At 38.4% G+C, this 25049-nt stretch overlaps 1 protein-coding gene across 2 annotated transcripts in view; it reads left to right on the top strand.

Moving 5' to 3' along the window:
* Positions 1–1572: 1572 nt before the first annotated feature.
* The window catches only part of Slc18b1 (solute carrier family 18 member B1), a 53365-nt gene continuing 29888 nt past the window's right edge, over positions 1573–25049 (top strand). Inside the window, exons 1-5 of one of the 2 annotated variants that reach the window (XM_046449709.2) lie at positions 1573–1757; positions 3007–3146; positions 15513–15608; positions 16166–16239; positions 22852–22999. In XM_046449709.2, coding sequence (XP_046305665.1) covers positions 1718–1757; positions 3007–3146; positions 15513–15608; positions 16166–16239; positions 22852–22999 — 498 coding nt within the window. In that variant the 5' untranslated portion in view covers positions 1573–1717. Of the gene's footprint in view, positions 1758–2990; positions 3147–15512; positions 15609–16165; positions 16240–22851; positions 23000–25049 lie in introns of both variants that reach the window. The other variant, XM_046449716.2, reaches the window with a different exon arrangement.

Below are 25049 nucleotides of genomic sequence, written 5' to 3'. Positions count from 1 at the left end.
AAGTAGAAATTAGAAGTGAAGAAAAGGATAGGGGGGGAAAGTGTGTGTGTGTGTGTGTGTGTGTACTCACACACACACATAACATCTGCATAAACATATATATCATAGTATGCTTTACGTAATTAAAAATAGGTGGACAAAAACAAGAATACATATTTTATGAAAACATATACAAACAAATAGATTCACATTAAATGTAAAAATGGTTGCTAATGGGAAAATAAGAATAAGAGAGAAAGAGAGGTCATGAGAATAAAAAGTTCTGTTAAAGAATTGCCAAAATAAAGTTGGGAAAACTTCCTATTAAATGGAGAAAAAGATAAAGAGGAGAAAATAAAGAGCAATAACTTAGAAGACCAGTTTGGGTGATCCCGTATCTGCAAAAAAGAAAGGGAGCAAATAAAAACATGTAAATTGTCAAAGAAATAATTGAAGAAAATTCCCCTCTTTGCTTTGATGTTAGATTACAGAGAAAAGGTAGAGTCAAATGAAACTGGAGAAGCTGGTAGGGTTAGATCATAAAGACTTGCTAAGGCCATTTTGAGGAAACTTTGCTAAGGCTGACTTGCATTCACAGTGTTGTTAAAGGAGGTTCTTGCTCACCCAGGAACTGCACATAACCCTCAAGATCAGAGGTAGCATGCCCTCCACTAGAAGCCAACCAAGACATAATTTGTCAAAAGTACACAATCTTTTCAACGTATTTCTGCTGCAAAATCCACGGCATCATAGTAAAGTATAAATTAGTGCTTCAAGTTAGGAGAAGGTGTGCTACTTGAGGGCAGAGGTTGGATGGGGACTTTAAAGGCTGACTGCAACTTTAAATTCACAGTTCCTGGTACACAGTCTTGGTTCACTTGGCCCAAATCAAGACTTTCCCATTCTCCAAACAGCCCTTCCCAAATAGTACATAAGGTGAATGAAATGAAACCTTTTGTGTGTGTGTGTGTGTGTTGTGTGTGTGTGCCTGTAAATTGTGAATGGGAGAGTAAGGTAGCAGCCACATACTTACACTATTTTTTCGTTTTTGTTTTTTTTTTTTTTGTACGGAGATTGAATCCAAAGGTGCTTTATCACTGAGCTACCTCTGCAGTTCTTCTTGGAGAAGCTGACCATGCTGACCTAAGTCACAAATGGCTTGAGAATCCCCTGAATTGAAACCATATGCCTAGCCACTCTGCCATGCTTCCTCGTTCATTATCATTCTTGCAAATATATTTTTCTGCAAGGGCTTCACATTGTTTAATTCATTTCCGGCTTACTAATATCTGGTTTCAGTGATTACAAACACTTTCTCATTTGCACACGATGAAAAATAAATAACCGAACTCTTTAAAAACGATTCAGTGTGAATCTAATTTTCTAATTCACTTTGTGTCTTTAAGGTAGAGGTTCAACTATATAAAATATAGACTCGTCTTCCCTTCCCCCTCTCCGCCCCACCTCCTGCCGAATGAAAAGGGACAGCATAAATTATAGCCCCTAAAGCAGATTAAGATAATAATGGGAAAGGACCCGCCCCCTCCTCTGCTCAGCCCCGCCCCGCCCCGCCCCCGGGCGCTTACTCTCCTCCAAGGTTTTTGCAGAGCTTCACGCAGATCGCTGCCAACTGCGGATCAGAGATGCCAGGGCCAGGCTGAGCGGTGGCGACCGGCCGGTCAGATCGTGGGAGGTTGAGTCTGACGGCACCGGCTTGGACCTGGAGGAAACGCCGCACATGGACGCGTCTGGTCCCTTGATTCCTGGGGGACCAGGAGGTGACCGAGAGAGCAGGGACGGGCGCGCGGCGCGGTGGCTTCGGGCCTGTCTCTTTAGTCAGGATCGAATTGACTTTAGCATGGTTTGTTTTAGAGAGATTGGAAAGGCTGGGTCCTGACGTAGGGTTCAGGCCAGCGTTTCTTTCTCTGGGAGGGGTAGTTAGAGGCCTGGCTCTAGTTTCTATCTAGTGATTTTTCCCCCATAGCTCTGCTTTTAAGTTCTGTGTGTTTAAGAATGAATTCAAATAAGTATACCATTAGACAAATGTAAAAAACGTTATCTTTTAAGTATTCACTGTTGTTCCCCTTTCTTTTTAACTTTCTCTCATTTCCCTTCTTCATTTACTACAAAATTTTTATAAAGATTCCTAAGACTTCCCCATATTGCACAGATTTGTTTTCTTCTGGACTACAGTGGCAACCTCTGGGAACAAGTAGAGCAAATCGAATATATTTTTCCTTTCCTTTTTTTCCCTCTCAGAATCATTTAAAAAGGGCTACTAAATGTGCTGCGATGTTGGAACCTGAATATTTGACTGGATGTTTAAGTTCAATGACAATTTAGCCCTGGAAACCAGTGTTAAATGAATTGATGCAATAGACCAGTAATTCGAGGAAGGAAGGAAGGAAGGAAGGAAGGAAGGAAGGAAGGAAGGAGGGAAGGAAGGAAGGAAGGAGGGAAGGAAGGAAGGAATCCACTTAACAGATTTGTGGGACTTGCCTTTTCAGAGATATATCATATTATCAATCCACCATTTGAATGTTTTCGACTTACTTGCCACTTGACTTCAATACCGCCCTAGAATTCCTAATAAACAGCTAACATTCTATGCTTAAAACATTTTTGAGTCCATATAACTTATGAAGCTAGTAACTTGAGAAAATAAGGGACATTAATTACACTTCATAGAGTGGTACCCTTTGGAGATCACCCTGCTGCTCATCTTTCTTAAAGTGATTTATTAAAGACCAGGGAAATAAACTTTATGGTGAAGGCAAAACAGATGGCTGGGTAATCTATGCATTGAGATTCTAATAGATGGTAGTGTGTGAATGAATATAATGTTTTCAATATTGCAGTGATGTCTCCCAGGATTGTTCTCTATTTGGTCACATGTGTTATATTTAAAATAGCCTTAGCTCAACATGTCTCTTCAGAGTACATTGTTTTTGCACAGAAATGACACTTCTGTATTTCCATTCATAGTCCCAATTACATGACTGTAATTGCAGTGTGTTTGCATCCAAGGCGATGGCCCTTCAGGAAGTTCAAGAGAGACACCCAGATGGCTTTCAAGAGAACAGCTGTTTGTACTAATATCTGCTGCTTCCATGAACTTAGGGTCCATGATGGCCTATTCTATCCTTGGACCCTTTTTCCCCAAGGAGGTAAGATGTTTTTGTATTCTTATGAATTCTAATTTAGAAAAAAAACCTTTTGAATTATTTTATTTTATAGTATGTAAAATATAAAAAATCTTCTTATAATACAGTTAATACATAAAATTTCAACTAAAAGAATATTTCTTCTAGAATGTTTTAACACCAGGAAAAAATAAAAAAATAAAAAGGGAAACAAGTCTAGAAAGACTATTCTCTTGGAAGGTAGTTCAACTAAAATATAATTGACCCTTTGAGTGTTACTTTGTTTACCATGTAGTTTGATTAATCATATTTGATATTTGCAATTAAAAAACAAAAAGGAGGTGCTTTGAATAGTTGAGATTTAAATGTTGTGCTACAGGTCTCCATTAAGACAGGACCTTAAGACAATAATGTGTTCACTTACTGGTGTTCTGATTTATTAGTATTTTAGAATTAAAATATAGTGTTCCAGTGAATTCCTTTTTCTGACTTGAATTTCTTATAGACTCTAGTAATGCGAAGGAAAAACTCTGATTAATATTGCCTAGTTCTCTCTAATCATAGCCTTTTCTGGTGTTAGGAACTATAGAAAATGTCACAAAGAAAATAACCCCTGGAATCAAGGGGTGTAATATGGGATGAAGGGGACTGGCTTGGGCAAGTGGAAATAGTATGTCCAGGTGTTTTATTTTGTCCTCTTTGCCAAAGCCTTGGGCTTACAGTGTATTAGCAGTTTCTCAGCCCTCTATCTGCCTTGATGACGTGTAGTCCTTCATTCTATATGCTACAAAAGAGGATGAAGTGGCTTCTATGCTAAAAGAACAATGAGGCTCTGTACCCATACAACCCTCTTCCGTTTTCATTGCATGTTCCCACCCACTTACCCATTTGGTGCCTACCACAGCCACATAAGAAGGGTAGAATAGCAAGAATCCCATCATGTTGCAAATGAAGGCCATCATATTGCAAATGAAGAAACAGTTTCAGCAGTGAAGTCACTCCCCCACTTCAGTCCTATTCACTAAAGTTTTAGTAAGTTCCTACTCTTTTTTTTTTTTTTAATAATATCAAATGTTTATTAAGCATCATCTGCATGTCTCCCTGCTAGGCAGTTTACACACACCATTTCGTTGGCTCTTTACACTTCCACCCTATGAGGTACTGAGCACCACCATCCCCAGTTCCTACTCTTAAGTGTGATGGGTTAGAGAAAAAATAATCAAGAAAATGATCCTCTCTTATCTGTCCATTGGGAATGAAGAAATATGACAAGAAACGTTTCAGACTATTTGAATATCCTTTAAAAAGAAGATGCCCAGAATGTTATGAAACTCAAGAAAGAGGATGGTTAATTCTGCCATGGGCAGAAGAGTGGCCAGGTGAAGATGTGGTATTGAAAGGAACTTCACAAGATAAATCTAAGATGGGTCTTAAGAGATGGTGGTGTCTAAGGTGAACACAGAGGGGAGGGCATCCAAGGTATGGATAGTCATGCAAAGAACAAATGAATGGCGTGGTCCTGGAAAAGAGAAGACAGTTCAGTGTAACTTGAGCCTAGGGTGAGGTGAGATCTGATAGGAGTCCAAGAATCCCAGGGGCATGCTGCAGCTAGAAGGCAAGGGCACTTGGATGCATGCCAAGGGCTCAATCACTGGGAAGTCATCAGAGGTGTTTGAGCACGGTGGTCTGGCAAGACTTGGGGTTTGTAAAAAAAAAAAAAAATGATGGGAGCTTCTGAGGGTATAGAAGGAAAATCCAACCGGAATGTTTCTCTTGCTATGCACTCACAGCACAGATCACTTCTGTGGCCTCAAAACAGGCCGGGATTTCTCCTCTCCAGCCAGCGAGCAATTCCTGCAGCAGCACACACCAGCTAGGTGTCCTCTAGTGTCAGATAATGTTCTGACATTATCTTTTTGAAGATAGCATCAGATCTCATAGATTGAGAGCTCAATTCCCAACACTGCCACCTGCCTTCAGATGCCAGTCACTAGTCCCAGGGTTTTTTTTACCTGTTCTTCTGGCTATCTGGCTGTAAATTGGGGTTCCCATAACCCCCTCCTTGGGTTCCATTACTTTGCTTGAGTGGCCACACACCTCAGGAAAACTCTTAAGTTTACTGATATATTATTAAAGATATACATGAAGAGATGCATTGGTAAGGCATGGGAGAAGGAGCATGGAACTTCCATGCCCTCTGTGGACACTACCCTCTAGGAACCTCCATGTGTTCAGCTGTCCAGATGTTCTCTAGACCCTGTCCTTTGGGACAAGTGCTTATAGATTGGGTGGAGAAATTCAAAGGACCTGTACATACAGTTTTATTTTGGCCTCCCTGTACAGCATTCCTTCTCCAGGGGATGTGACAGGACTCTCTGTAATGAGGAGGCTTTTGTAACAGACAATGTAGGTCAGAGTTATAAGCCAGGAACCATGAATGAAAACGAAAATATATGTATCATAATATCACAGAACCTGTTGAAATAAGATGGAGAAAAACTGGAGTAAGTGGATTGACCATTTAGAAGGGCATTTCCTGGCTCAGTTGAAACTACTAACTGAGCACAATTAATGTTAGTTTTCTCTAAGTGGAACAGGAGCAAAGGAAAACCCGACTGTGGGTTTGTGATTTTAAGTTTTTGTTGACTTTATTTGCTTGTAGGGGAAAAGGCCAAAGGAAATAGGACAAATACAGGTGAGAGAGAGCATTGTAATTCTAAAAATTGTAGCTATGAAGATCAGGCTCTCCCTTTTCATTCTTTATAAAAAGCTTGTGGTCACAAATGCATTGATAAAATCTCACCCTGCCTTCTGCATGTTCTGTCACCCTATTAGCCAAAGCTAATTGAGCAGAAAGAAATAGGTCACTCTTTTTAGTTCAGGTACAAGATTCCTACTTCTATTCATCATTTTTCTGGCCATCCTCATCCTTTGCAGATGATTCCATGTGAATTAGAAATTTCTTTCAAAAGCTGTTGTTGCTGCTGCTTGTGAAGCAGGATCCATGTTCCAGAAGTGCCGCAGTCTGGCTGGGCACAAAATCACGAGCCACTCAAGCAGGAACAAAGTTTATTTTTTGAAACTGCCGCCAATGTCCGGTACCGCCCGGGAAGATTTTTTCCACCCATGCGGCCTCCTCCAGAGAGAGCTCCTCCCCTGGAACTCCCTCCTACTGTACTTCCCCAACCAATGGGAACTCTCCAGGAGTCCCGTAGCCGGCCTAGGTGAACAGCAGGAGTCCAATATCCATATGAATGCAAATCTTAACATAATCATATCATCTCAATGGTTAGCTGGCGTCACCTTTCGACCAAAAATGCCATGCATCATATACTTGGCTCTTAGCATCTCCCCCCTTCTGTTTAAGTAACAAGCAATCTGGCTAGGGACCGTGCGTGTTAGGTTTGTCCAATTCAACATATGGTTCTTACCCGTCATCGGAAAACTGACTTTTAGGCGTCAGCCTCCTGTCTTAGGTTGATACCACTGCAACTGGATCATACCCGTCACTGACTACCGGTCCAGCATATAGCCATACTTGTGGATAGGCCTATGTACCAGTGGGGGGGTGAGGTTCTTTGCCTCACCTCTGTTGGCCCCCAAATTTGGCCTTGGTGCCGGTGGGGGGGTGAGGTTCTTTACCTCACCTCTGTTGGCCCCCAAAATTAGACCATCACTAGTAGAAGGGAGGAGGATACAGAAATGTCATGACACCAAGTCAATTAACGGCTCCTAGGAAAAATTGCATCACTGGTGACACATCAGCAAAGATACGCTAGCACTACCATAATTCGCTGCATCAACAAATAGATCACAAAGCATACAAGTGATACATAGTCCAGGCAAGTTCTGTAAGCAGTTCAAAGCAGAGGAATCTATCAATATGTCCATATCCTTCCAAAATAAATCGACTCATTGATTGAGCATTACTTGTTGAGTTATAAATCATTGATGTATCAGTTTACACGGTTTGTTGTGATAACTCTCGAAGAAGTTGTAGTTTGGTTTTATCTTTGTCTTCACCGGCACTGGGATGAAAATAGAAATTTTGACAATGATGCTAAAAAAAAAAATATGTAACATTTCAACAGGTACTAAGAAAACAATATTTAGAACAATTTACATTATCCTGAACAGAATTATTAAATATAATGAAAAGGAAAGGTGAAAGTAAACAAACAGATCTGTTAACCTTCTATTTGTTCATATATTAAAACAATCCTCAACAGCTGTTTACCCAAATTAAATTAAACTATTAAAATCACGTGAATAATAAAAAAAAAAAATTTTTGGATCCATGTGCACGAGCGCTCCTCATATGTGATATATGGACATACGCACATACAGACATACAACACAAAACAGAAGTGTGCACACGTAACATATAACACATAAGACAATAGTAAAGGCCTTGTAGCTTTACCTAGGTGAAATCTCCATTGCAATGTTCAAAAACTCCACAGTCAAAAAATAAAACTGATCTGAAAAAACATTAACCTAGGTCTGTATGAGCTCAAAAATAAAATAGAACTTTATGATGTGGGAAAAAGCAATAATAAAATAGATATTGAAAAAAGCATCCTGGTTAATCACTGTCGCAGATGTAAGAATAGCCAAGCTGGAGATCTGGATATCAGCTGTGTTGGGAAAAGTATAAACGGCAGCCATACCCCAGAGAAAAAACCCCAACATGGTGCCTAAGCACCTCTTCTTCCTACCTTCTTCTTTTCTGCAGTGGCGCGAAAAGTTCCCGCCGTGTGAACTCTCCCGCCGGCGCCAATTTCAAATCTCGCTGGCAGGGAACCTTAGCCCCAATGAGAACTAATTCCTGGGCTCCGGAGCTGATATCTGAAAGAACTTTCCAATAAACGGGTTGCCTGCCATTTATCTAAACCCTACCATCTCCCCCTTAGTTCTATATAAGCACACTGCTTTTTGCAATAAAATTGGAATTCTCCCGGTGAAGTGTCTTTGCGTGGGGAATTCTTTCAAGCTGTTATGGATTTGAGTCGAATCATCTTCCTTTTGGTCTGTAGAAATTGTTTTAGTTAGTCTCTCTGGAATCCAAATCGGCTGCTGTTCTTCCTGTGGAAAAACACAAACAGAGCCCCGACTCCAGACTATCACTGGGTCAGGACCTTTCCATTGTCCTGTTAGAATATCTTTCCAAAGTACCTTAGGCTTATGTACATTTTTTGGATACAAATGTCTTTCCACAGCACTAAGCCCTGATGAATCCAAATTTAAAAAGTTTAGAGTAAAAAGGGTTATTTTAAGTTTATCTTTGGGGGATATATACCCCTTTCCAATTCCCTCCTTTTGTTTTAATAAGTACATTTTAATAGTTTGATGAGCTCTTTCAACTATGCCTTGTCCTTGTGGATTGTATGGAATTCCTGTTATGTGAGTAATACCAAATGATGAGCAAAATTGTTTAAAAGAGGTGGATGCATAACCAGGACCATTATCGGTTTTTAACTGTTTTGGAACGCCCACAGTGGCAAAATTTTGTAAGCAATGAGCTATAACATCTTTAGTTTTTTCTCCGGCATGAAGGGAGCCCATCAGAAATCCGGAAGAAGTATCAACTGTAACATGTAAATATTTTAATTTTCCAAATTCTGGCAAGTGTGTGACGTCCATCTGCCAAATATGGTTAGGTATCAGTCCTCTAGGATTGACTCCAAGATTAACTTGTGGTAAAAATGTCACACAATTTTGACATTGTTTTATTATATGTCGGGCTTGTTCTTTAGTTATTTTAAAATGCTTTTGTAAAGTATTAGCATTGGCATGGAACCTTTTATGAAAATTTATAGCTTCTTCTATTGTGGAGAAAATATGTATGTCATGTGTAGATTTATCTGCTAACTCATTGCCCAAACTAAGGGCTCCAGGCAATCCTGTATGTGCCCTGATATGTCCTATAAAGAATGGATCTTTTCTGTCCCAGATTAGACTTTGTATAGTGGAAAACAAAGAGAAAACAGTAGAAGAAGGGGAAATCCTACCAGCATCTTCAAGGGATACTATAGCATTAACTACATACTGACTATCAGAAAATAAATTAAATACAGAATCTTTAAACATCATAAAAGCTTGTAATACTGCATTAAGCTCTACCTTTTGAGCTGATTGTTTGGGTACTAAAAATGTAAAAGTTTGATCAGGGGTAACTACTGCTGCTGTACCATTATTTGACCCATCAGTGAATATATTTGGAGCATTCATGATAGGGGTTTTTTTGTCATCTTTGGAAAAACTACAGGATGTTTAGACCAAAAAGACAACAAAGGATTAGACTGTAAATGATTATCAAATGAAACATTAGATTTACACATGATTATTGCCCAAGTATTTAACTCATTAGCTAACTCATCAATTTGATCTATAGTATATGGAGTAATAATTTTATTGGGAGAAATCCCAAACACTCCCTTGGCTGCTTTTATTCCTTTGAGTATTAATTGTCCTACAGCCTCAGGATACCTAGTAAGAATAGTGTTAGGAGAATAAGATAAATGTATCCACAATAATGGACCTTCTTGCCAGAATACTCCTGTAGGAATATTTTTTGTTGGCAGTACAATAAATAATAAAGGCAAACTTATATCAATTCTATCCAAATGCATATTTTCCATATATGTTTCAATGATTTTTAATGCCTTTCTTGCTTCAGGTGTCAACATGCGGGGTGAATTTGGATCTGATAGACCTTTTAGAATATCAAATAAAGGTCCCAACTCTCCTGTTGGTATGCCTAGATAAGGCCTTATCCAATTTATGTCTCCTAATAACTTTTGAAAGTCGTTAAGTGATTTGAGTTGATCTACTCGTATTTGAATTTTGGGTGGACGGACCATGGTTGAGGATAATAAAACCCCTAAATAATTAATTGGAAGATTAATTGTACTTTATCTATTGCTATCTCTAGATTATAATTTTTTAATAAATTTGTAAGTGTGGCATAACATTCTAGCAATGTGTTTTTATCTTTATGTGCCAATAACACATCATCCATATAGTGAAATATTTGTAGTTCAGGATTTTGATTTCTAAGTGGCTGGATTGCTTTGTTAACATAAATTTGACACATATTTGGACTATTAGCCATCCCTTGAGGGAGTACTTTCCATTCATATCTCTGATCAGGACCTTCATGATTTAGTGCAGGGATAGTAAATGCAAAATGTGGACTATCCTCGGGATGAATTGGAATTGAAAAAAAAACAATCTTTAATATCTATAGCTAAAACATACCAGGTTTTTGGTAAAGCAGACAATTGGGGAATCCCTGATTGAGCAGGTCCCATAATAACCATCTCATTATTAATGGCTCTTAAAACTTGTAATAATCTCCATTTACCAGATTTCTTTTTAATGACAAAAATGGGAGTATTATGGGGAGATACGGAAGGTTGTATATGTCCCTCTGCTAATTGTTGTTTGACCAGGTCATGGGCTATTTGTATCTTTTCTTTAGTCAGGGGCTACTGAGGAACCCACACTGGTCTTTCTGATTTCCAAGTAATTTTGATTGTCTCAGTGGCCCTTTCTGAAAACCCAATCCATGTCTATTTGTTTCTTGATCTATTTGAATTGGTGCTGTCATACCTTGTTCTTGTTCTCTTAATCTTTCTTCTTTCCTAAAGCCTTGTCTAGCCCTAGTAGTGGGCGCATTAGGATTGATGTTATTTGTTAATGTCAAACCTAATTGATCTAGGACATCTCGTCCCCATAAATTTATAGGAAGATGATCCAATACATAGGGCTGTATAGTTCCTTCACATCCTTCAGGATCCTTCCAATCTAATACCATTGCACTTCTATGGGGATTAGTTGCCACTCCTAGGCCTCGAAGCGTTTGAGTGGCTTGTTGTAATGGCCAATGTTTTGGCCATTCTTGACGAGATATTATGCTAAGGTCAGCACCTGTGTCCAGTAGCCCAATAAAGTCATGTCCTTGAATATTTAGTTTTAGCATGGGGCGAGAATCTAGATTTAAAGACAGCATAGCCCAATCTACACCTGTGGAGCCTAATCCCTTGGAACCTCTTTCTACAGTACGACTGGAAAATTTATCATGTAGGCTGGGTATTATTAATAACTGTGCTATTCTATCTCCTGGTGAAATTACTGATATACCTCTTGGAGAACTAGCTGTAATTTTTATTTCGCCCTCATAATCGGGATCAATTACCCCAGGACTTATCATAAGTCCTTTTAGTGTTGAAGAACTGCGTCCCAATAATAAGCCTACTGTTCCTTGGGGAAGAGGTCCTTTTACTCCTGTGGGAATGATTTGAACTCCCATCTCTGGAGTTAGTACTGCTCTGGCAGAGGCGCAGATGTCCAACCCTGCGCTCTCTCTAGTTTGTCTGATGAGGGATTTAATGGATAATGCATCCTGGGCACTACCTTGATGGTGCTGCTGGGTTCCTCCATTGCCCCGCATATTTGTGGTTTTGGGCCCCGGAGCATTGGGCCCTCCAGTCTGTTTTTTGGCAATGGAGCCTGATGTCTTTCTCCACGATATCGTGGGTAAACACTTGGTCCTTGTCTGTTTTTTGATAATGGAATACCTTCTATGGTGGTTTGAGAACGGCATTCATTAGCCCAATGTTTCCCTCTACGGCATCGTGGGCAAATACCCGGTATTCTATTCCTTTGATACCTAGCCTTGTTAAACCCTCCTCCTATGGGGCAACTCCTTTTAAAATGTCCTGTTTGATCACAATTATAGCATGTTTTTGGCCTGGCATCTAAAGCCTGTTGTACTGCTGCTAAGACTTGCCCTTGTTCATTAATGTCTCTACATAATTTAATATATGTGTTTAAATCTTCATGTTTCCATGGTCTGATGACCTCTCTGCAGCAATGATTTGCTTGGTCATAAGCCAGTTGTTTTATAAATGGCATTGCCTGTTCTGTATCTCCAAATACTCTAGATGCTGTCTGAATAAGCCTATCTACAAATTCAGCGTAAGGTTCATTAGCTCCTTGTATTACCTTGGATAATTGTCCTTGTAAATCTCCATGCCCCTGTAAAGTTTTCCATGCCTTAATTGCATCTACAGCAATTTGTGCGTATACGCCAGGATCATATTCAATTTGTTGCCGTTGACCCTCATAAGGTCCTTTTCCTAATAACATATCTAGATTTCTTTGAGGGTAACCGGCTGCTGCATTTCACCTAGCTGTTTCCATGCAAAATTCCTCATTGGCAACCTTCCATAACAAATATTGTCCTCCATTTAGCACAGATCGACACGTTAGCCCAATCTGCTGGCGTCATGTCTAAGTTGGTAATGGATTCGACCATGCTCACAGTGAAGGGTGCTTGTGGCCCGTAGGTTGTTACAGCCTCCTTTAATTGCTTCACTGTTTTGAAATCTAAAGCACTGTGAATTCGTTGCCCTCCTGCCTGCTCAAGTACAGGGCATGCTAATCTTTGGGGTCCTGCCTCAGGATTCCATCCATCAACTACGGGAGTTGAGGGCCGCTCAGCTGTAGATGGAGCTGTTGGTTGAATTATGCCCTCTGGTGATAGAACGGGGTTAGTAGCAGCCTCCTGTTGTAATTCCCCGCCTGATGGTTGTTTTTCCTCTAAGCTTTCTTTCTTCAAATCTTCCTCTGTCTGACTAGCTTGAGAGACCTTCTCTTTCGCTTGACCTAACATGTTTTCTACCATAGTCTGGACCTCTAACAATTTACTTAACAGTCTTTCGGTTTGTTTTTTACTAGTTTCTAATCTACTATAAAGGTAACGCAACCCAATAAGATAGCATAAAACAAAACCGAAACAGAATGAAACAAAAACCGAACAAAGAATAGTTGTATCAATTTTCTCTTTCTCAGGGCTGAACAACTTCAAACCTTGAGCCAACCATTTTTCCCAGTTTGCCTGAGAAAATTCTAGGGATAGGCAGCTTGAAACAAAAACAAGATAAATCAAAACGAGAACACATTGTTTTTTGAAATGGTCACCCATTTTGTTGCCTTCCCTCAGGGGCGAGCAATTTTACTCACCTCCAAACTTCAGGCGTTCCCCGTGCGGGCCGCCAGTTGCCGCAGTCTGGCTGGGCACAAAATCACGAGCCACTCAAGCAGGAACAAAGTTTATTTTTTGAAACTGCCGCCAATGTCCGGTACCGCCCGGGAAGATTTTTTCCACCCACGCGGCCTCCTCCCGGACCCGCAGAGAGAGCTCCTCCCCCGGAACTCCCTCCTACTGTACTTCCCCAACCAATGGGAACTCTCCAGGAGTCCCGTAGCCGGCCTAGGTGAACAGCAGGAGTCCAATATCCATATGAATGCAAATCTTAACATAATCATATCATCTCAATGGCTAGCTGGCGTCACCTTTCGACCAAAAATGCCATGCATCATATACTTGGCTCTTAGCGTTGCTATGTGGCATGTGATTCTAGGACGTCCCATGTAACCATTCTGTCTCCACTGTGATTGTGGGTACACATGATGGAAGCTACAGTGGTTCAAAAACTGTCATCTTTGCAAGCCCATGTCTTTATCTACAAATGGGGCCAGCTAAACATATATCACTCATTTGATTATTAGGCACGTGTGAAACAATATTTAGTGGTGATTCTGGCTCATGGTAAAGATCCAATAAATACTAGTTGCTGTAGCCAAAATTCTATGTTTTCTGCTCGATTCTAGAATTAAATACTTACCAGATCTATTAAGTGATGAATGTTCTATCTACTGACCAAAGAATGTTCTTCCTACATCTTAATTGACTCCTTTGATAATATTTTCCCTTTGTATTAGAAATGTAGACTTCAGGTTTCAGTCTACATATAGGATGACCTTTTGCTAAGATACCATTAAAAGTATTTTAAAAATGAGATAGTTCTTGTCTCCATAACAGTATCTCATGTGTTTGGTAGTACATGGAAAGGGAATGGCCAATTATGAAGTCCATAGAATATTAGATTCAAATTCAACCTAAACAGTGACTCAAGTGCTGTGGGCCCATCCTCTCCCCACCCACCACCAGTTGTCTATGGACCACATTTATGGATATCTTCCTGGAAAGAGATGTAGGCCTTCCTAAAGTTCAGCTAAAATAGTTCACCTGTCTGGTTTCTTGTGGTATGATGCTATGAGAAATATAGGGTTTAATTAAAGGTGTATAGTCTGACATGAAAAGAACATCCTTGAAAAAGACAGGATTTGATAACAGTGATATCTTATATGGGAAGGGATGGAGGGATTTAAAAGTGTCGTTAGAAAGGTAAAGAAATGCAGTGTTGGCTGTTGTAGACAATGGATTTTGAAGGCTGTGTGAGTGGATGTTAACTTTCTATATTAAAGTCAAGTTATTTGAAGCTTTGGTGAAAGAATGAATCTAAATCTAACTCTCTGACCATTAATGTTCACTGCTGGTGTGGTGTGGTGCCTAACACATGGAAGATGCTCAATAAAAGACTGCTGATTGTCTGAGAGGATGGAGGTGTGTTATTCAGGCTTTGAGCATCACAGTATGATAATCTTATCTTAAAAACATTAAAGTCATATTTTAACTTCTTGCATTGCTGGAGCCAGATAGAAGGATCCGCCACATTTCCAGAGTTTCTAACAGTTATTAAAAAGTTCTTTGTAGGTTTATATTTGAATTCAGTTATGCATTACAGTAGTCACATTTCGAGTTCAAAAGTAGATTCAGGATAAGTACTGCATCATCTGTAGTCAACTTCAGAGCTCCGTGATGGAACAGGCTGTAAACATTAATGATTATAATGTATGGATGATCAACTACCCTACATGTTTCAGGAGAATGTAGAGTGTCAGGGGGATTTTTTTTTTTTTCATCTGGGTTGTGGATGTCAGAAAGGAAAACTGTCTTCTCAGTCTGTCAGGTACTAGGTTAGAACAGCAGAAGCAGGGGACCAAACCAAATAGGATTTGGTGTGACCCACATTTTGGTCTATGGAATTTTCTACCTTGAATTTTTTATGGACAAGTGTTTTTGGATTCTTTTTTTTTTTTTTTTTTTGGTTGAGTACAATCCTGTAACAAAAAGGGATACTAAAAAGGAAGTTTGTCTAAATCAGCTATTTCATCAGTCCTGTGACTATGAAGTAGAGCCCAAATTTCCTCACCCAAGGTATTTTGAGTTGTGTATGTTCCTTAGTTCTGACTTTTGCTAGCTTAAGGGAACAATTCTTTGTAGGCATGGTGAAATGAATTATTTTCATGTCAGAGACTGGTTTTTAATACATAGTTTCCCTTTGAAAATAATAATTTTTGAAATTACTCTATAGATAAAAGTCACAAGAAGATGATGTTCTGATTGCATATTTTTGTCTTTCCATACTGTGCTATTTTTGTCTTTCAAACATTGTTCCCATTTCTATTTTTTCAAAGGCTGAAAAGAAGGGAGCCAGCAATACCATGATAGGCATGATCTTTGGATGTTATGCTTTATTTGACTTGCTGGCATCCTTGGTATTTGGAAAATATGTAAGTATTAAAGTTCATATACACATTTTAATTTTTAAAAACTGTCAAATGAACCAGTCATGGTGGTACATGCCTATAATCCCAGTGACTCGGGAGGCTGAGGCAGGAGGATAATAATATCAAAGCCAGCCTCAGCAACTTAGTGAGATCCTAAGCAAGTTAGCAAGACCCTGTCTCTAAATAAAATAATAAAAAAATGGCTGAGGATGTGGCTTAGTGGTTAAGTGCCCCCGGGTTATATTCCTGGTCCAAAAAAAAAAAAAAATTACCAAATGAGATGTTCCAATTTACTAGTCTAGAATTACTATCGATATAGAAATAAGCACCATTATAGTTTTTAAAATTCTGCTACCTGTGACAATTCCATCCTCAGGGCTGACTAGTTTTTAACTTCCATGTCTGTATATCACCATTTATTCTTTTTAAAGAGTTATTTTAGTATTGTATTAATTATACATGTCTTCCCCATTTATTTAATTTTCTTATACAGTGGATTTGTTTATATAAATATGAACTTGTAGAAGTAATCAATGTCTCTTTTTTTACATTTATTATAGCTTGTGCATATTGGAGCAAAATTTATGTTTATAGCAGGGATGTTCGTCTCAGGAGGAGTTACAATTCTCTTTGGGTAAGTCACTTTCTGATATGTTTGAAAGATTGCACAGATTTTATGATCTCTCTTCAGTTAAAAATGTTAATCGCTTATTGAACTGATCAGTACTATTACTGTCTGTTTAATGACAGCATGCAAATAAAGGTGGAAGGAGTTGGGTGAGCAGAGAACAGGAATCCAGGGGCTGGGGTTGTGGCTCAGAGGTAGAGCACTTGCCTTGCACATGTAAGGCACTGGGTTTGATCCTTAGCACCACAAAAAATGAATAAACAAAATAAAGGTATTATGTCCATCAATAACTAAATAAAATAAAATAAAATAAAATAAAATAAATGAGAACAAGAATCCAAGGGATCATCATTAAAACCGGCTACTGAATCTATCCATGAGGACTCTTGTGACTGTGAATGATAGAAACGTAACAAATTTTTGAGTCACAGATACATTCTGGCTTAGCAAAAAAGTGAAAATTGTTTTTTCCCCAAAGAATCTGTTCAAGTTGGGTACAGTGGTGGGCTTCTGTAATTCCAGCTACTTGGGATCCTGAGGCAGGAAGATCACAAGTTTGAAGCCAGCTTGGGCAACTTAGGCAGACCCTCTCTCAGAAAAATGGAATGGAGTGGAACGGAATGGCTGGGGATATAGTTCAGTTTAGAGGGCCCCTGGGTTCCATCAGAACAATAAAACCATGCCATCAGAAGTCTTTCTTCGCTTCCCGGCTTTGCCTTCCTCTTCTTGGGTAAGGTCTCCCTTTTCAGTTCCAATATGACCCTTGCAGTTTCAGTAGAGAGTACCCTGTTCCTAATAGCTTCAGTGAGAATCACAGAAAGGAGTCCTCACTGGCCTCATCTTTATTCATGGCCCATGCCTGCATGGTGGCCATTGTAGCCCAGGGGAAAGAATGTTCTGCTTGGCCAGACTAGGTCACGGTGCTTACTTTTAAGAGCATAAAGCAGAAGGTTTCTTCCCCTTGGTGTTATAGGGAAAATGAGTACCAGAGGCAAAACAACTATAGAATTCTTAAGCTTAGAATCCTTAAAGGAGCAACATAGTGGCAAATTCTAGAAAACAGCTCATATAAATACTTGGGGAATGTAAAGGAATGATAATAAATATAAAGAGATAAACTCAGAAAACCATTACATTAATTTTATTTATTTATTTATTTATTTATTTATTTATTTATTTATTTATTTATTTATTTTTTGTGGGAGTCTTCTATTTTCTTTTCTTTTCTTTTTTTTAATTTGAGTCAATTTTTTTTTTTATTTTTTATTGTTGGCTGTTCAAAACATTACATAGTTCTTGATATATCATATTTCACAATTTGATTCAAGTGTGTTATGAGCTCCCATTTTTACCCCATATACAGATTGCAGAATCACATCAGTTACACATCCATTGATTTACATATTGCCATACTAGTGTCTGTTGTATTCTGCTGCCTTTCCTATACTCTACTATCCCCCCTCCCCTCCCCTCCCCTCCCCTCTTCTCTCTCTGCCCCCTCTACTGACATTCGTTTGTCCCCCTTATATTATTTTTCCCCTTCCCCTCACTTCCTCTTGTATGTACTTTTGTATAACTCTGAGGGTCTCCTTCCATTTCCATGCATTTTCCCTTCTCTCTCCCTTTCCCTCCCACCTCTCATCCCTGTTTAATGTTAATCTTCTTCTCATGCTCTTCGATCCTACTCTGTTCTTAGTTACTCTCCTTATATCAAAGAAGACATTTGGCATTTGTTTTTTAGGGATTGGCTAGCTTCACTTAGCATAATCTGCTCTAATGCCATCCATTTCCCTGTAAATTCTATGATTTTGTCATTTTTTAATGCAGAGTAATACTCCATTGTGTATAAATGCCACATTTTTTTTATCCATTCATCCATTGAAGGGCATCTAGGTTGGTTCCACAGTCTAGCTATTGTGAATTGTGCTGCTATGAACATCGATGTAGCAGTGTCCCTGTAGCATGCTCTTTTTAGGTCTTTAGGCAATAGACCGAGAAGGGGAATAGCTGGGTCAAATGGTGGCTCCATTCCCAGCTTTCCAAGAAATCTCCATACTGCTTTCCAAATTGGCCTCACCAATTTGCAGTCCCACCAGCAATGTACAAGTGTACCCTTTTCCCCACATCCTCGCCAGCAGTTGTTGTTGTTTGACTTCATAATGGCTGCCAATCTCACGGGAGTGAGATGGTATCTTAGGGTGGTTTTGATTTGCATTTCTCTGACAGCTAGAGATGGTGAGCATTTTTTCATGTACTTGTTGATTGATTGTATGTCCTCCTCTGAGAAGTGTCTGTTCAGGTCCTTGGCCCATTTGTTGATTGGGTTGTTTGTTCTCTTATTGTCTAATTTTTTGAGTTCTTTGTATACTCTGGATATTAGGGCTCTATCTGAAGTGTGAGGAGTAAAGATTTGTTCCCAGGATGTAGGCTCTCTATTTACCTCTCTTATTGTATCTTTTGCTGAGAAAAAACTTTTTAGTTTGAGTAAGTCCCATTTGTCAATTCTAGTTATTAACTTTTGTGCTATGGGTGTCCTATTGAGGAATTTGGAGCCCGACCCCACAGTATGTAGATCGTAGCCAACTTTTTCTTCTATCAGACGGCGTGTCTCTGATTTGATATCAAGCTCCTTGATCCATTTTGAATTAACTTTTGTGCATGGCGAGAGAAAGGGATTCAGTTTCATTTTGTTGCATATGGATTTCCAGTTTTCCCAGCACCATTTGTTGAAGATGCTATCCTTCCTCCATTGCATGCTTTTAGCCCCTTTATCAAATATAAGGTAGTTGTAGTTTTGTGGATTGGTTTCTGTGTCCTCTATTCTGTACCATTGGTCCACCCGCCTGTTTTGGTACCAGTACCATGCTGTTTTTGTTACTATTGCTCTGTAGTATAGTTTGAAGTCTGGTATCGCTATACCGCCTGATTCACACTTCCTGCTTAGCATTGTTTTTGCTATTCTGGGTCTTTTATTTTTCCATATGAATTTCATGATTGCTTTCTCTATTTCTACAAGAAATGCCGTTGGGATTTTGATTGGCATTGCATTAAACCTATAGAGAACTTTTGGTAATATCACCATTTTGATGATGTTAGTTCTGCCTATCCATGAACAGGGTATATTTTTCCATCTTCTAAGATCTTCTTCTGTTTCTCTCTTTAGGGTTCTGTAGTTTTCATTGTATAAGTCTTTCACCTCTTTTGTTAGGTTGATTCCCAAGTATTTTATTTTTTTTGAAGATATTGTAAATGGAGTGGTTGTCCTCATTTCCATTTCAGAGGATTTGTCGCTGATATACAGGAATGCCTTTGATTTATGCGTGTTGATTTTATATCCTGCTACTTTGCTGAATTCATTTATTAGCTCTAATAGTTTCTTTGTAGACCCTTTTGGGTCTGCTAGGTATAGAATCATGTCATCTGCAAATAGTGATAATTTAAGTTCTTCTTTTCCTATTTTGATGCCTTTAATTTCTTTCGTCTGTCTAATTGCTGTGGCCAGTGTTTCGAGAACTATGTTGAACAGAAGTGGTGAGAGAGGGCATCCCTGTCTTGTTCCAGATTTTAGAGGGAATGCCTTCAATTTTTCTCCATTCAGAATGATGCTAGCCTGAGGCTTAGCATAGATTGCTTTTACAATATTGAGGTATGTTCCTGTTAGCCCTAGTTTTTCTAGAGTTTTGAACATAAAGGGATGCTGTACTTTGTCGAATGCTTTTTCCGCATCTATCGAGATGATCATATGGTTCTTATTTTTAAGTCTATTGATGTGGTGAATAACATTTATTGATTTCCGTATATTGAACCAGCCTTGCATCCCAGGGATGAATCCTACTTGATCATGGTGCACAATTTTTTTGATAAGTTTTTGTATCCGAGTGGCCAGAATTTTATTGAGGATTTTTGCATCTAGGTTCATTAGAGATATTGGTCTGTAGTTTTCTTTCTTTGAAGTGTCTTTGTCTGGTTTAGGTATCAGGGTGATGTTGGCCTCGTAGAATGAATTTGGAAGTTCTCCCTCTTTTTCTATTTCCCGAAGTAGCTTGAAAAGTACTGGTATTAGTTCTTCTTTAAAGGTTTTGTAAAACTCTGCTGTATACCCATCCGGTCCTGGGCTTTTCTTAGTTGGTAGTCTTTTGATGGTTTCTTCTATTTCCTCAATTGATATTGGTCTGTTTAGGTTGTCTATATCCTCCTGACTCAATCTGGGCAGATCATATGACTTCAGAAATTTATCTATGCCTTCACTATCTTCTAATTTATTGGAGTATAAGGATTCAAAATAGTTTTTGATTATCTTCTGTATTTCTGAAGTGTCTGTTGTGATATTGCCTCTTTCATCCCGTATGTTAGTAATTTGAGTTCTCTCTCTTCTTCTCTTCGCTAGCATGGCTAAGGGTCTGTCGATTTTGTTTATTTTTTCAAAGAACCAACTTTTAGTTTTGTCAATTTTTTCAATTGTTTCTTTTGTTTCGATTTCATTAATTTCAGCTCTGATTTTAATTATTTCTTGCCTTCTACTTCTTTTGCTGTTGTTTTGCTCTTCTTTTTCTAGGATTTTGAGATGAAGTATGAGATCATTTATTTGTTGGTTTTTTCTTTTTTTAAGGAATGAACTCCAAGCAATGAATTTTCCTCTTAGAACTGCTTTCAATGTGTCCCATAGAATCCGATATGTTGTGTCTGTGTTTTCATTAATCTCTAAGAATTTTTTAATTTCCTCCTTGATGTCTTCTATAACCCATTGATCATTCAGTAACCTATTGTTCATTCTCCAAGTGATGTATTCTTTTTCCTTCCTTCTTTTATTGTTGATTTTCAGTTCCATTCCATTATGATCAGATAGGATGCATGGTATTATCTCTACTCCTTTATATTGTCTAAGAGTTTCCCTGTGCCATAATATATGATCTATTTTTGAGAAGGATCCATGTGCTGCTGAGAAAAAAGTGTAACTGCTTGATGTTGGGTGGTATATTCTATATATGTCAATTAAGTCTAGGTTATTAATTGTGTTATTGAGTTCTATAGTTTCCTTATTCAACTTTTGTTTGGAAGATCTGTCCAGTGGTGATAGAGGTGTGTTGAAGTCTCCCATGATTATTGTATGGTGGTCTATTAGACTCTTGAACTTGAGAAGAGTTTGTTTGATGAACATAGCTGCACCATTGTTTGGGGCATATATATTTATGATTGTTATGTCTTGTTGGTGTATGGTTCCCTTGAGCAGTATGTAGTGTCCCTCTTTATCCCTTTTGATTAACTTTGGCTTGAAATCTATTTTATTTGATATGAGTATGGATACTCCTGCTTGTTTCTGAAGTCCATATGAGTGATATGATTTTTCCCAACCTTTCACCTTCAGCCTATGTATGTCTTTTCCTATCAAATGCGTCTCCTGTAGGCAGCATATTGTTGGGTCTTGTTTTGTGATCCATTCTACTAGCCTGTGTCTCTTGATTGGTGAGTTTAAGCCATTAACATTTAGGGTTATTATTGAGATATGGGTTGTTCTTCCAGCCATATTTGTTTATTTATGTTACTAAACATGGTTTGTTTTCCTCTTTGATTATTTTCCCCCCTTTAGTGTCCTACCTCCCACTGTTGGTTTTCATTGTTATTTTCCATTTCCTCTTCCTGTAATGTTTTGCCAAGGATGTTTTGAAGAGATGGTTTTCTAGCTGCAAATTCTTTTAACTTTTGTTTATCGTGGAAGGTTTTAATTTCATCTTCCATCCTGAAGCTTAATTTCGCTGGAAACACAATTCTTGGTTGGAACCCATTTTCTTTCAGTGTTTGAAATATGTTATTCCAGGATCTTCTAGCTTTCAGAGTCTGTGTTGAAAGATCAGCTGTTATCCTGATTGGCTTACCCCTAAATGTGATCTGCTTCCTTTCTCTTGTAGCTTCTATTTTCTAGATTCTTTCTTTTTTTGAAGTTGTGAGTCCCACCACAGGAGAAACCTGCTAGTAAGAAGACTTGTCAGCATGATTCTATACGCAGTCAACCCTCCAAATCTATAGGTTCAGCCTCTGTGAATTCAGCCAACTGCAGATGTCAAATACTTAAGAACAAAGGGTCTATACTAAATATGTGCCAATTTCTTGTCATTATTCCCCAAATAGTAAAGCATAATAACTATCTACATAATGTTTACATTACACTAAGTACTATAAATAATCTAGAGATGGCTTAACATATACAGGATAATGTGCACAGGTTATATGCAAAAACTATGCCATTTTATAAAGGGATTTGATTATCCTTCACAGCCAGGGATCCTAGAATCCATCCCCCATGAACACCTAGGAAAAACTGTATTCTAAAAATGCCTATTTGGTATTTTCATGCAAGAGAACAACTTTGTCAGCAGTAAAGGGCGGTAAAGCTATCATTATGACTCAAATCATAACAAAAACCAACCAAACAAAAACCAGATCGGGGGTGTCCTACTGAAAGTATAACAAAGCAACTTTTAAAAACAACTCATATTCTAAAGAGATTTATTCTAATAATTATGCATAACATGCTATTTTTTTTTTGTATAGTGGGTACAGTTAAAATTTAAAAAAATTAAAACCAGCTTGGCTTTTGATAATTGTCTTATTGCTTTTCAGTCTCTTGGACCAAGTTCCTGATGGACCTGTATTTATTGCTATGTGTTTTCTAGTGAGAATAATGGATGCATTAAGCTTTGGTGCAGCAATAACTGCATCATCTTCGATCCTCGTAAAAGCTTTTCCAAATAATGTTGCTACAGTACTGGTATGTAGTTTATACATTTTTCTTACTTTCTTTTGAGTGTAGCCCCAAATACTTGTTTCAAGTTAAAACTGGCATCCATCCTTCTAGACCTGCTTTTCTCCACTCTTGTGTTTTGTTAAATTTTCACTGATTTCTACTCTGGCAGTAAGGATGTCAAAAAAGTGTACTGTTCCTGGAACTCAGGTGCTCTTCCTGATCTTAGAATTCCATGAATGGGCAGTTTGATAGGTAAATGTGGCTCAAACCAACTATTCTCTTTACCACTTTTATTTAAATCGCCTGAGTCATGCCTTGCTGTCTATTTGTGACCAAAATTGTGAGAGTTGCCTAGGGCACTCCTCTGCTATAGAAGTGATTTTCCTGGTGGCAAAACACTTAATTCATACTAGAGTCCTTCCTCCACTTTCCCCAGATATGTGAAAGAGGTTTTGGGCATCATCTTGATGTCCTTACATGCTTCTGTGCTGTGTGAGGAATGCTCTCTTATTTTGACACAAAATTCCAGAACCTGGCATCATCACATTGATGTCCATTCTTGTGCATCATCTAGATGCATATAGACCTGGTATTAGAGGTATACCAGATTCCTGTCCCAGCTCTGGGAACCTGCCTTTCTGACTCCAGGAGGTTTGCCCATGATTCCCTCTCTGTGCCCATGTATCCTTGCAGGAGACTCCTGGTCTGCATATTGGACCAAATGCCACCTTCATATAATTGTTTTCTAGAGTTCAGAGTCTAATCATCTTAGTAACAAGGACACCTCATTTACTCACTTAATACTGTCATATGAAAATTTTTACTGTCAGATAAACTATTTTCTATATGAATGGTTTAAGCATTAGGTGCTTACCTGTATAGTTTAATTTTGGGTTTTATAGTCATTTGTTCTGCCATAGTGGGCATGGTGACAGGCATGCCATTTATATTTCCTTGGAATATATTTCTCAGAAAGGATTCAGAAGAACACTAGTTTGTCGAGCTGCCCTGTAAAACACAGTTTGGTGGCTAAACAAGTTTGAAGTGTGCTGTGTGTGGTTCTTCAATTTAGAGATGTCTAGTTCACATTAGTGTTTTAAGGCTTTGAGAAATCCTGGAGTAAAGATACTTTATCAAATGCTCTACAACTCAATTTGTCTATGAACTTTCCCCCAATAAAATCTGTGGAGCTGTTAAAGAAGTGGTTTTTTGCAGATCACTCTAGAAAGTGCTACCCAGGAAATTCCTATAATGATGGCAACAGTCCATTGGAGAAACTTCGGTGTTGTCATTTCAGCTTTCTATATAAAATTGTAGCCAAATGCTAACACTTCTAACAAATTTTTGGCCTGGATGGCTTTGTTGTGATGAAAGGTAGACTCCCTATATTCTTTATCAAGTTTTGAAAGTTATTAATGAATGGCTTTTGCATAAGCTGTGAGGTCTGAGAGTGAAGGTTGCAAGCCACAGGTGTCTGTTTAAACTCTCTAAAAACCAGATTGATTTAAAAGTGGTATAATTACTTTAATAGTGCACTATTCCTCCCATTGCACTGTTTAACATTAATTAACATAACAATTTTGCATGGTGCAAAATTCATAAGTATGAAAAGGAACATAGAATATAATAAATATATTTGACACATTGCATTGCCCATTCAGTGCCCGGTGCTTTACCCCCTCCCAAAAGGCAAGAAATATTGTAGGTTTCTTCCAGAGAGGTCCCATGTTTGTATATGCACACATACACACATATATACTCACCAAGAGACAGCACAGTTCCCCTCCTCTTTTGTTTTCTTTTCATTACTGGTAGCATACTATACACACCATTGAGCACCTTGCTGATTACACTAACAAGAAAGTCATATTGGAGATTTTTTTTGTACTTACTTATAAAAAGCTTCATTATTTTTTTTTACTAGCTATGTAGTATTTCATGATATGGTTATAACCTAGTTTGTTTACACTGTTAATGAAAATTTAGACCATTTATATCTTTTCCATTTCAAACAGTGCTACAGTGCGTAAAAAGCTTGTGTGCACACCATGTTACATCTTTATGGCTATTCCTA

This window comes from Marmota monax, unplaced genomic scaffold (assembly GCF_021218885.2).
Source record: "Marmota monax isolate L192 unplaced genomic scaffold, Marmota_monax_Labrador192_F-V1.1 WCK01_AAM20220418_F8-fsc00030, whole genome shotgun sequence".
NCBI classification, from domain to species: domain Eukaryota; kingdom Metazoa; phylum Chordata; class Mammalia; order Rodentia; family Sciuridae; genus Marmota; species Marmota monax.
Note: the sequence above shows the minus strand (reverse complement) of the source record. Positions and strands in the feature narration are given on the sequence as shown.